This window comes from Alosa sapidissima, chromosome 2, assembly GCF_018492685.1.
Source record: "Alosa sapidissima isolate fAloSap1 chromosome 2, fAloSap1.pri, whole genome shotgun sequence".
NCBI classification, from domain to species: Eukaryota; Metazoa; Chordata; class Actinopteri; order Clupeiformes; family Clupeidae; genus Alosa; species Alosa sapidissima.
In genome coordinates, this window is record NC_055958.1 from 13840018 (window position 1) to 13852835 (window position 12818).

The 12818-nt window shown below is 40.8% G+C and overlaps 1 protein-coding gene across 1 annotated transcript; it reads left to right on the top strand.

Moving 5' to 3' along the window:
* Nucleotides 1–428: 428 nt before the first annotated feature.
* On the top strand, nucleotides 429–6312 carry mab21l3 (mab-21-like 3). Its single transcript, XM_042076228.1, has 7 exons — nucleotides 429–1710; nucleotides 1985–2128; nucleotides 2269–2340; nucleotides 2872–3163; nucleotides 4340–4521; nucleotides 5070–5264; nucleotides 5857–6312. The coding sequence occupies exons 1-7, from the start codon at nucleotides 1663–1665 to the stop codon at nucleotides 6088–6090; spliced, it is 1167 nt and encodes a 388-aa protein (XP_041932162.1). The 5' UTR covers nucleotides 429–1662; the 3' UTR covers nucleotides 6091–6312.
* Nucleotides 6313–12818: the final 6506 nt, after the last annotated feature.

Genomic DNA, 12818 nt, shown 5'->3' on the forward strand with positions numbered 1-12818 from the left:
TGGATTATGTAGGTCTCCAAAGCCTCCATGAACATTCTACACACGTACTCATAAGTGTCAGGATGCAGCAATGTCTCCCTCTGCATCTGAAGTTCTGATCTCGAGCTGACATTATCAATCGCTTGGCACCTTGATGTACCTTGATGCAAGCTGAACTGTGTTTGATAGCCCTCCATCTCTACATCCGCTGATAAAATGTGATCACCAACACCGCGCGCCAATATGTATCAGGTCACCCCCCTAGTGGTTCACCACAACAAAAACGGTAAAAAAGGCAAAAATCCATTAACTGAATTTTACTTTTGTTTCCAATCCAGTTTCTGTTTTTTTCTTTATCTTGCGTGACTAATGACACATTTAGAAAATAGCAGCAATTATCTATTTTCTGAACAGTTAAAAAAATATGAAAATTATTGAACACATTTTTTATTTGGATCAGATGGATGGAGCAAATAGAACAAAGCACTGCAAAGCGTTACACGGACCATGGCTTATACATTGTATTCTGATTTCATTAAATCTGTTGAGTCTGCCCAGCAGACTGCCGATTTCAACAAATCTGTCGTGTTCAGTTCAGGCTCTACAGAATGCAGCACTGTGGAGGTAGAAGAATGTACAAGAAAAGCATGAGTTTATGGTCCAAAAATACATATAGTGTGCTTGAAATAGCCATGCCAGTTTGCTTCATTCATATCTAAAAGAGTCCCACAAAAAGTCCTCTGAAGGTCTCTGAACAATCTGATTTGTCGTAGAGGAATTCATCATCAGTGAATCATCATGTGCAGACTCATTTTATTTTACACAATACCAGGGAAGCAGTTTGTGAATTGCTAACACCTCAATTGAATACAAACAGAAACTGTGTCATCACAGGAGCACTTTCTATTGAACCACAGGAAGTTAATGTTCACTAATGGGGATGTATGTCGTTTTTCAAAATGCTATCAATACCACACAGTTTCGAGCCACATTTTAAAAGAGACTGAACCTTTCTAATCAGTAGGCCTAATTGAGGGCACAGTGCATTGTGAATAGGCCTACAACCAAAACAAATTAGATCATTTTCAGCCATGTGAGTAAATCACAGTGCACATATTACTAATGCAGTTTTGAAACAGTGCATATAATCAGTAATCCATATTGGTTCTTTCAACTCAGTACAATTAATTGCGTTAATTTGATTAAAAGCATTTAAATCTGAGTAGGCTATAATAATATTCTTACATTATTATATTTTATTCTTGACATAACATATATGCTGCTAGGATAATTATCAATATTTCACCATATGAAAAAGGTAACTGTCATAATATGAATGGTGAAGTTATCCTTTTAATATAGCCTCACTACAAATAATTAATTGAGCTATGTGGCCCACATCATAGAACTGCAGCTGGTAAACCTACTTCCCTAGAGGATTGTGGGGTGCATTTTAGTGCCCAAAAATCAATGGCACACAATCAATGTCTCCATGTTGAAGTGCTTTCCCGTTTCAGTGCAGTTCAGTCCGTGCCACATGGAACAATTCACAAAGAGGGTCAGAGTGAGACAGACACACATAGACAAACACAATATAGGAGCTAAAGGTCCTCTGAAGCTCAGTTGTTCAGTGGTGTTTGAAGGCAACAGTGTGTAGGATTTACCCATCACGCCAAGGGGGAAATGACAGACTTCACTGAAGAAGATTTAGACCACTTCCTGCTAAATCAGGTACATTTCTTCAACTTTTGATGGCTCTGCCAAACCTACTGAGGTTGAATGTGCAGTACAGGGTCCGTGTTTTGCATTGTTGGTATATTTGAATGGCTTTTGACCGTGGTTTTACATTGGGTGGCAGTGTGTATCTGACTCGTGTGTCATTGTATTTTCTTTGTGGTTGTTTTTGGGTAGATGTTTTTTTTATTGTATTAGAATGTTTATGTATTATGTTGAAGTTTAACTAGTTGGTCACAGGGATGTGAAGCTTCTCTCTCCCTGCCTATAGGTGGACCTGAGGCATCGGCTGGTGTCCAAAACAGTGGAAGAGGTCCAGAAGATAATGAAGGACCTCACGTCTGAAGTCAGTAATAAGGATGCTCGTTTCCTCTCCATTGCAAACTCTGGAGTTCATAACAATGACAACGTGAAAGTAAGCCCACCTATCAGTACACCTCACTTCCTTTGGATACAGCTGCCAGCTCTAAATTGTAGTAGCTGTACATTACATTAGTCTTTAATTGTTGGTAATCTCTAATCTCTCATTTGAGTGCCTTGTTTGCTTCATTATAGGATCAACCAGCATTATTGTCTAAATGGACAGCTCTACTGCGAGGAAAATATGCCTTCAACCCTGCTATTCAGGTAAAATCAAACATTGCTTTATGTCCAAGCTTATAGTGTTGTTTTTTTGTCTCTTTTTGACAGTCTATGTGGGCGTTGCAAATTTTGTCATTGAGAGACGTCATGTCAAAACTAGAGTCAAAAATAGATTGATGTGGTCTTGAAAAAGCTGGGGGCTTAAACTGAATTAGCCCTTGGAATGAATGGCACCACTCCTAGCGCCTGTCAGTCACAAGTGCTATGTTTGGACACACAATGGCTATTGAGGTCACAGCTGAGCTAGCGAGACTTTTTTTATGTCAGTCTAGCGTATATAGATGAACATTAGCGATTAGACCGACATGACATGCATCTCATTGATTGTGTCCTCAACCTTTGACCCTGACAGGTCCTGGCTCCCACACAATTCTCGATCTCACAGACTTTTATTATGTCAGGCTTGTGTAGGCCTACTTCGATGGACATTAGCAATTAGCCACCTATAAGTGATGCAGCTGTATTAATTGGCCTCTTGACCTTTGAACCCCTGTCCCCCGACCTCCCGACAAACAGGTTCTGACACCCACGCTGTTCCTGATCTCGGTTCCGGTGAAGGGACTGATGGGATACAAGGAGCGTCGGACGCGCCAGTGGCGATACTACTCGCTGACGGGCTCGCGGCTGCTCTCGCCCGTGCGCGAGCCCGAGAAGCTGCACCAGTGGCTGGAGCTGGAGAGCTTCGCCAATGCCTCGCAAGAGTGGCAGGACGCCGCCGTTGCCATCGAGGGCGACATCGTGCCCTCCAAGGTAGCCACCGTCTTCAGGGAGCAGCTGGAGGAGGCCATCAAGAGCTGCTCGCTCACAGGTGAGTAGTGGTAGCCTAGAAATCTAGACGCACCCTAGCGGCAGCAAATGTAATTTGCAGCCAGGGTAGTCTAGCAACTCTCCGTTGGCTTGCGAGCGGAAAAAATTAAACTTCTATCAGGCCAATCACAACGTGTATAGAGCCGGTGACGGTGCATTTCCGTGAGAATTTCCTGCTTCTTGAAAACAAATAAGATGGATGCTGCTGCTGGCGAACAGCGGTCTTTGAATCGCGGCTCGAGTTAAGCTTTTTTTTTAATTGGCAAAAGTTTGATCAACTAGCCAACTAGACTAGAGTTGTAGCTGGTTATAGCACTATCCTATTGCGTCTGAGAGGAAATTTGAAAGACAACTGTTTATCCCGCCCCTCGGATTGAGCAGTGCCTATGGTACTGTAAGTTCCCAGACCCTACATCTTGATGTGGGTCTGGCTCATCACGCTAGAGTAGTGGAGTGATAAGACAACATTCACCACAACTCTTCAGGCATGTTGGGTTGTTGTTTGCCTATTGAGGTTTCTCTCTTTCTCTCTGTCTCTTTGTTACATTCTGCATTTGATACATGAAAATCTATAGCCAGCATGAATATGATGGAATTGCAAGCTGTGACCGAGTCCAAAAAGCTTTTAAGGTTAGATCAGATATGTGTGACCTCTGAAGGGCCTGAGGGCTGATTCACACATGTGTATACACACACACAAAACATATAGCCCACACACATAGATAGATAGACACACACACACACACACACACACACACACACACACACACACACACAGTCGCAAGTGTAGTCGCTGTGTAAACACTGGGACTATATGATACACTGGGTTAAATGACTAAAGCTACATTATTAAAATCTATATGCTCATCATTCAATAGGGCTTTGGCTGATGTCCACGTGCATATCTAAAATACTGTTTCAACACATATATGATCAATATCTCTACCCATCTGGGCAATGACTATGTACTTGATGTGTATGTTGTAATTATATAGGCTGTGATATTGTATATCTTAGGCCACCTTTACCTTTACTTTAGGAGCGGTCAATATAAGCCTACGACTGTGCCTGTGACACTCAACCTGAAAGGCAGTGATTGTTTTTGTGTGTGTGTGTGTGTGTCTGTCTGTCATTTTCTTTTCGTCGCTCCTCTGAACATGCTCATCCTCTTCCTCAGGGAAAGTCAGCATCCTGGAGTCGGTGGGTTCGGTGGTGCGGGTTGCTGTGGAGACGTCGGAGATGCAGGTGGAGGCGGAGCTGGTGCCCACCGTGGAGCTGATGAATTGCTGGCCCAAGAAGGGCCGCTGGCCCCGCCTGCTCAAAAGATGGCCGTCTGCCGAGAGAGCCCGCTGCATAAAGGTCACAGCAACGATGAAATAATGTCCAGATGACCCACAATAGTCTTATATCCTCTGTGTGGTTGATTAGAACTACTACAGTGTTTCCCATACATTGACTTATTTGTGGCGGCCCACCACAATATCAACTTTGACCACCACACAATGATTTTCCAGGTTGTACTAAATTGTGCTTAAATCTGGTTAGCATCATAACCACACTGTCCTAATTGTTAAAAACTGTTGTATTCAAGTTAATTCGGCAAACCAACCACCACAAATGGAATGAAATTCTGTGGGAAACACTGCTACTATGAACAGTTCTTTGGTTGTTTCACTGACCAGTAATAAATAGCACTTACCTAGTTACTGATAACTTCAATTTGAACTTAAAAAGTTCATACTGTACCTGATATGTTCGCGTGTGATATGGTCTGCATCAGGGGTGTCATGGTCAAGTCATGGTCATGATTTCAAGTCTGATTCAGTCGTTCTCTCTCTCCCTCACTCTCTCTCTCTCTCTCGTACCCTGTGGTCACTCCATTTCTCTCTCTGTCTCTCTGTGTGCAGTCTTTTGGCTTTAACCTGATGGCCACATCAAACTACCACTGGCTTTTGTCCTTCTCGCGGGCGGAGCAAGTGCTGTTGGGAAGCATCGATGAAGATGGAGGCTGCCGCCGGAAGTGTTATCGAGTCGTCCGGCAACTCAAAGAGGATGTGTGGTGTCCTGGCAATAAGCCTGTCATCACAACCTATCACTTGCAGGTATCAATAGTGGCTCAGCATTATTGCTCATGCAACCAATCAGAGCGCACTTCAGTGCCACCCTATTTGTCTTTCCTCTCATGTCACATAACAAAACCGAGCTTAAACTATCAGGTTACAAAACCCTAGGTATTTATTACTTATTATACGGCAGGCCACTCACAACAGCTTTTTGGACTCAGGGATGTCCCTAATAGATGTAATTGACAGTTAGAATAGCAATATGGATTGTGCATGAGCTCTCACACATAGATCTAATGTTGTTGATGTTGGGGGGGTCTACACTAAACCAATTGATCAAAATCACATCAGAAGTATTTTTACACATAAGGAACTTGGTTCCGGTTGTTCAGTGTAAATCTAGGAAAATACAGTAAAAAAACAATGAAAATACATATTAGCGAATCATAATCATCTACCAAATAGATAGATAGATACTTTATTGATCCCCAAATAGATAGATAGATACTTTATTGATCCCCAAATAGATAGATAGATACTTTATTGATCCCCAAGGGGAGACATCAGTACAGTACCATATACTCCAGTGAGGGTCATCTCGAGTGTGGCGCTGCTCTGTGTGGTCCCTCAGACACTGCTGTTCTGGACGTGTGAGAAGTACCCCGGGGCTCGCGACTGGAGGAACCTGCGGGAGAGCGTCCTGCAGCTGGCCAGGAAGCTGCTCAAGTGCGCCACCCAGCGCTACCTGCGCCACTACTTCGTGCGCTCGCACAACCTGCTCAAGTACACCAACACCAACGAGCTGGACGACATGGCCAAGAAGATCGCAGAGTTCCTGGAAAACCCAGGGACCTACATACACTGAGTGCGGGGGGGTGTTTGCGGGGTAGTGGGTGGGGAGCTGAGGTGTTCATTGAGAGCTAAAGGATTGTGTGTGTGTGTGTGTGTGTGTGTGTGTGTGTGTGTGTGTGTGTGTGAACCAGATGTGACTAGATGTTGGTGTTTTAGGCTCATGTTATTACCATTATACGTGTATTATTAAGCACACACACCCTCACACACGCACACACACACACACACACACACACACACACACACACACACACACACACACACACACACACACACACACAGCCATATTTCTGATTATAACTAATAATAACAATAAAGCAAAAACAGATTTATTATATTTAACAAAATAAAAAGATTTTTAAATAACCAAATTCTTTTTTTTATTTCAGTTCTATGGTTTCTTAATCAGCCAGGCTTATGCTCTACCCTCAAAATAACTACATGACAGGCATCAACAACAAAACAGTAACAACAGCCGGACAGTTGCTGGTACTCAAGTGGGTCCCAGGTCTCAGATCAGTTCTTCTGAATGGACTCACAGGGAAGACATGAAAGTGAAGCTGCTCTACGTGTTTTAGAACAGCCATGGCAAATATCAGCAGGCTGCTCATTTAAGCACCTCGCTTTAGATGAGAGGAAATGGTGTGATGATGACAGGCCTATTTACGGAACAAAGAGTCAGTGAATCATCTGAGACCATAGAGGGGGTGTGTTATTTAATAATTGACCCCTGTGTTAGCAAGTGACAGCCATTTACTGTGAAAACATGCTTTAGTGTAGTGTTTACGTCAACTGGGTTTAATAATGTTATGAAATGACAATCCTGTCAAAATAGCAGCATAAAAAATCAACCGTGACAGATAGATTCTTGTAGGCTGAAAAGGCAGTTGTATATGGAGGACATGTTGAGACTTTTTATATATTTCCTCTTCAGTTGGTAAAATGCTTTAAAATAATGTCTGGATTTATATGCTATGATCAACTGCCAGTTGGTCCTCTGTGCAAAACAGACACGGAACTGTGTGCAGGGAATTGTCGAGCACATTGAAAAATGTAGACACTAGAGGGAGCTCTTGTGCCTACACTGAAGGAGCCACTGCAGTGGAGTCTAACCTAAAGCAGCATCACAAAAAAATGTCTCTCTAACCTGAAAATAAATGAATCAATAAAATAAAAGTAAAATATTTTAATTCAAGTTCCATTGATTAACAAAAGGAAACCAAACAGTTCTAACTTTTGTTAGTTAACACAGATAGATAGATAGATAGATAGATACTTTATTGATCCTCAAGGGGAAATTCAAGGGTCTCAGTAGCATACAGACATCACACACAACATATAAATATAAGTATAAACATATAACCAAACTCCACTGTACAATAGAGACAGTAGAAGATAAGAAAAACTAACAAAACTAAATACTAAATATACTATTAGGGCTGGGTGATATGGACCAAAAGTCATATCCTGATATATTTAGGTTGAATATCGATATACGATATATATCCTGATATTTTTTCCGCAAAGTTAGAGCTGTAAAATGAAATGTTCAGTCAAATATGAGTAGTTTTATTGAAAACTCACTACTCAAATAACAATAAAATGTAAACATAAAACTCGAGTGCCTTTTTTGAAATCAAAGCTCCGTAAGGTGCACATTTAAATAAAAAAATATCTTAAATAAAAAAAGCCTATAAAATAAAATAGGCCAATCTTTCTCTGAAATAAATATATTTATATGAGAAAAATAGTGTGCAGTTTCACAGCAGTGCAGAGAGCTCCGGTCAGCAGCTTGCGTGGAGCAAGGATCATGGCGCAAATTTGAACTATATCGATATATGCGATATAGTCTAATTCTATATCGCATTTTAAAATATATCGATATATCTTTTATCGCCCAGCCCTATATACTATATAAATTAAAATAAAAAAAATAAATAAAAAAAAACTGGCCTGTAGTTCTGTGTGCATGGTGAGGTGCTCAAGAGAGTGAGTGTCATGATGAAGGTGCAAAAAGTAGTCCAACAGTAGTCCTGTAGTTCTGTGTGCATGGTAAGGTGCTCAAGAGAGTGAGTGTCTTGGTGAAGGTGCAAAAAGTAGTCCAGCAGTAGTCCTTTAGTTATGTGTGCATGGTAAGGTGCTCAAGAGAGTGAGTGCAGAGGCGCACCTTGTCAACAGGCAAACCAATCAACTGCTTGGAGCCCCGAGCCGCTAGGGGGCCCCCGACGCGCGTTTGCCGGTGGGACAAGCGAGATTTTGCGTGCTCCTGTCCTGTTGTAGGCTACAAACAGTACATATGTACATGTAGGCCCTGTGCTATGGCCTTATAAACAGCGGATCTGTGTTCAAAAGAGTTCAAAGAATCCACACATTTAGGCTACTGTGGTAAACGTCAATCGAGGGTGCAGTGATAACGGATCAACATCGGATTTTGACATTTACTCAATGAAGTTATAGGCTAATGTTAATTGGCAGAAAGATTGAACATGGTTTGCTACATCTATACGACAATATACTTCAGCTAGCTAGCGACAGTTACAACTAGTTAAAGCAAGGAGATGGTCTACGTTATGTTTATATTAGGGCTGTCAGCATAACGTGTTAATGAGTAGGCTAAGGACCAATGAGTAAGGACCAATCATACACGTTAATTTTTTAAAAATGTTTTAATTAATTAATGTGTGCCGTCAATGATTTTTAATTTTACACCGTCACTTGTTCTGTTATAAACAATTCTCTTTGGTGCCAATATTTTGACCCTTTGATGCATCGTTTATTGTCCTCAAACTGACTAACTACTGTCTGCCTTCCTCCTGTAGGCCTAGTCATGAAGATAATAAACACTCCTAACGCAGTTCTGAACTCCCGGTCGGCTGAATGGGCGTTATACTTAAAAAAATAAAAATGTAAAATCCCTGTCGGCTCAGTCGACATGAAATTAAAATATCATTGACACACCTCGAGTTTAAACTATAATCTACGACATGGGTCAGCAACAAGCGGCCAAAGCTGCCGCCACTGAAATTGTTTGGCCCAGTCAAATTATTCTGGCAGTCCTATTTTTTAAAATCTTTTATTTTACGATATCGATTTACAAATAGCCTTTTCACCCATCAGACTGTGTTGGTGCTTAAACAAATATGAGAAAGAACACCAGAATGCACTGGATCCTGCTAGCTGTGCATAGACCTCGGCCAGCGCTTCAATATTGTGCCTTTGTGCTTGTTTGGAGCAAATAGCTGCGTTTTGTAGTGTGGTATAATATTATTTATTGTGACAGCGTTGTTTCATATCTGATACACAGGTTTTGCATTTGTGAAACTGGGTAAGATGAACGCAAATGTTTCTTTCCATTCCTGTTTATAGGCCCAGCTATTTTTCTCCCAGCTCCAACTCCTTCAGTTCGCTTCTCACTCTGCATGCTAATAATTCTTGTAAGCAAACAATAAACATTGTAACACTGTCAGGAGATGGGTCAACCAAGTAGCTTATTTAAGAATAAAAGATAGACTTTATTCAAAGAAGTTTTTCATGTTTGGAACATTTGGAATAAAAAAAAAGGTTTTATTTAATACATTTTCCGTTGGTATCAGATTATTTTAGCCTAACATAATGGTGATGAACACTGGTCGGTAGGGCCCCCTTGAAATGTTTGCTTGGGGCCCCCACAGACTCTAGAATCGGCTCTGTTTACATTATTGGTTCTATCGTACCTGAACTTAAAAATCTCAAACGACAACAGCGAAGTTACTGTGATTGTGAATGTTATTGATATTTCTGGATGTGTAGGCTATTATGAATGATTGACATGTCACTTGCAATTGAACTCAGCTGTTTAATGCAAATTAATGGTATTTAAAAGGAATTTTTAAATCTCATGTAACTAGACAATGAATTAATTTATTGACCTCCTTGGCTTCTTTTAACACAATACATGCCTTTCATACACGACATGTAGTGTAGATATGACACACAATAATGTTGATCATGGTGCTGTCATTACACAGCTCTCCTACTAGTAACATAGAAACCAAGAATCCTCACATGTCTGATTGTCTAAGATGTGTGATTCTGTATCTTGTCAGGTCAACCTCAGCAAAATGAAGACACACCAACACCAGAAGAAAATCAACTGAATGGAGGGATGGGAAATCATGAAGGTCAGCTCGTTCTTAAATACATACTTGTCCTGTCCACTGATTCAATAATAGTTTCATACATAGTATGTTTTTTCCCCTCAAAATGTCTAAAAGTTATGACATATATATGAACTGTAAACAATGTAATGTGCTCGTATATGTCTGCTTCCTTCACTTACTTCACATTCTTCTGTGTAATGTATGTGACCGATGAAGTGATACAACTTGAAGACCTCTGAGAAGATGCTGCGAGCCATTTCCATAACAGCAGGATGGTAAGTAACATTTGAACATCTGAATTAACTGAGATTTGGGGTGATGTCCAAAATGATACCGTAATTTCCCAACTATTAGCCGCGGCTTAAACATTGATTTAGCAAAATTTCTTCAGCTATGAGGCTAATACACGGGGGAAGTTAATATGGTATTAATTGTTTCTTTTAACTTGCATAAAAAACTGTCCATACACAATGCAGCTTATACACAGGAAATTACTGTAAGTTAGCTGGACCATAACACATAACCTACAAAAGTCAAAGTATTCTTTAATATCCCAAAGTTGGGCAATTTGTTTGGTCAAAGTGCACATTTCAGACACATACTGTAGGCATATAACCCAGCGAATCAGCACATGCCCTCAATACCTTACAGCTAATCCCATCTGACCCTTGTGCTTTTCTTCTATGAAGCTGAGAAAATTGCTTCCTAACATCATCAATGGAGATGGCAATGTCCCTGCAAGTTAAACCTTTTATTCTATTAATTGCTTCCTCCTGCTGTACAGAATAATCAACCTCATCAAAGCGACAATAAAAAATGTTTAAATCCTAAGAAAATACATAGTCATCTGCCACATAAGTATGCATTTTAGGTTTATACCCAGTCATGGTTTGTAGGCCTTGCCAGACTCTCCTTGCATCCTGACTAAAAAAGGACTGCACTTTATCTTTTATAAGCTAATTTACATTCCATGATTTTCTTCCTAATTTTATGCTGCACAGCCTTAATGTCTGCTTTGATTGAAACAGTCTCTCTTTCTTATTCAACAGCTTATTCTTTGGATAAAATCTGATTGTTTTTTTTAGGAATAAATAGATTCTCGCATACTGTATATACAACTGTATATATCCTCTTATGCAGATGCAGCATCATTGATATCTTGCGAGGTGTCCACGATTACATCCCAGTCAGTGCTGTCCAGGCATCCCTGCAGAGCTGCTTTTGATTCAGCAGACCAGCATTCAACCTCCCTTGTCTGGACCTTTCCCCGGCGTAGCAGGGACCGGTATGCTGGTATGAGCCGAATCATATTTGATCCGACTTTCCAAACCCTGGCAAGGCTTTGGCATAGTATGCATTCTCTATGTTACCATAGCACAAATCAAGGCAAGCCCCGTCCCTAGTGGGACATGACACATACAGTAGGTAGAGCTTATAGTGCATGTGTGATGGTAACAGATACAGATAACAGCAGCCAAAAGTTAGTTACCGTAAACTTCAAATAATAGCCTGGCTTTTATTTTCCAAAAACACCAAACTGCTCCGGCTAGTATTTGAGCCAGGGGTCTATATGAGCTGGGTCTTTAATTCCTTTCACACAAAACTTTTCCTCTGCAAAGATGGGAAATATTATGAAATTAATTATTTCAAACAAACTGAATGCCTACCGATATTACAAGGCTATCCGATGATGGGCTTCAATTACGGACCATTCATTTAGTGTTTTGATGTTGTTCATTGAGTGTTAGAGATAACAGGCCTAGAGATGTGTGCAGCCGTGACCTATTGGTTAGCGCTTCAGACTTGTAGCCGGTTCGAACCCCGACCAGTAGGCACGGCTGAAGTGCCCTTGAGCAAGGCACCTAACCCCTCACTGCTCCCCGAGCGCAGCTGTTGTTGCAGGCAGCTCACTGCTTCAGGATTAGTGTGTGCTTCACCTCACTGTGTGCTCACTGTGTGCTGAGTGTGTTTCACTAATTCACGGATTGGGATAAATGCAGAGACCAAATTTCCCTCACGGGATCAAAAGAGTATACTATACTATACTAGATAATGATCCTCACGGGATCAAAAGAGTATACTATACTATACTATACTATACTAGATAATGATCCACACGGGATCAAAAGAGTATACTATACTATACTATACTATACTATACTAGATAATGATCCACACGGGATCAAAAGAGTATACTATACTATACTATACTATACTATACTATACTAGATAATGATCCAAACGGCCAGGATGGAGGAAGCACATTTTAATCAAACCAAACATAATTTACAAAGAGATCGTACGACACTGAAAGCTAATATATTGTCACTAGCATCCTGTCCTCTGTCAAATACAGTTGCATTTTCAACCAAAACTGTTCAAAAATGATTTAAGCAAAAGTGGGATGTGCGTAATGTGTGAAACAGCACGAGGGATGAATGAAACAGTTTCTCTCGAGTGGTGTTTGCCAAATTTGACAACATTCAGCTTACATTTTAAATCATACTTCATTCTCTTTGTCGCCATTACCGTCTCTTTTATTGAGCAACGCACCAAGGGGTGTGGCAATTAACAACATAAGGAGGGGTCTAGCGCATTATCT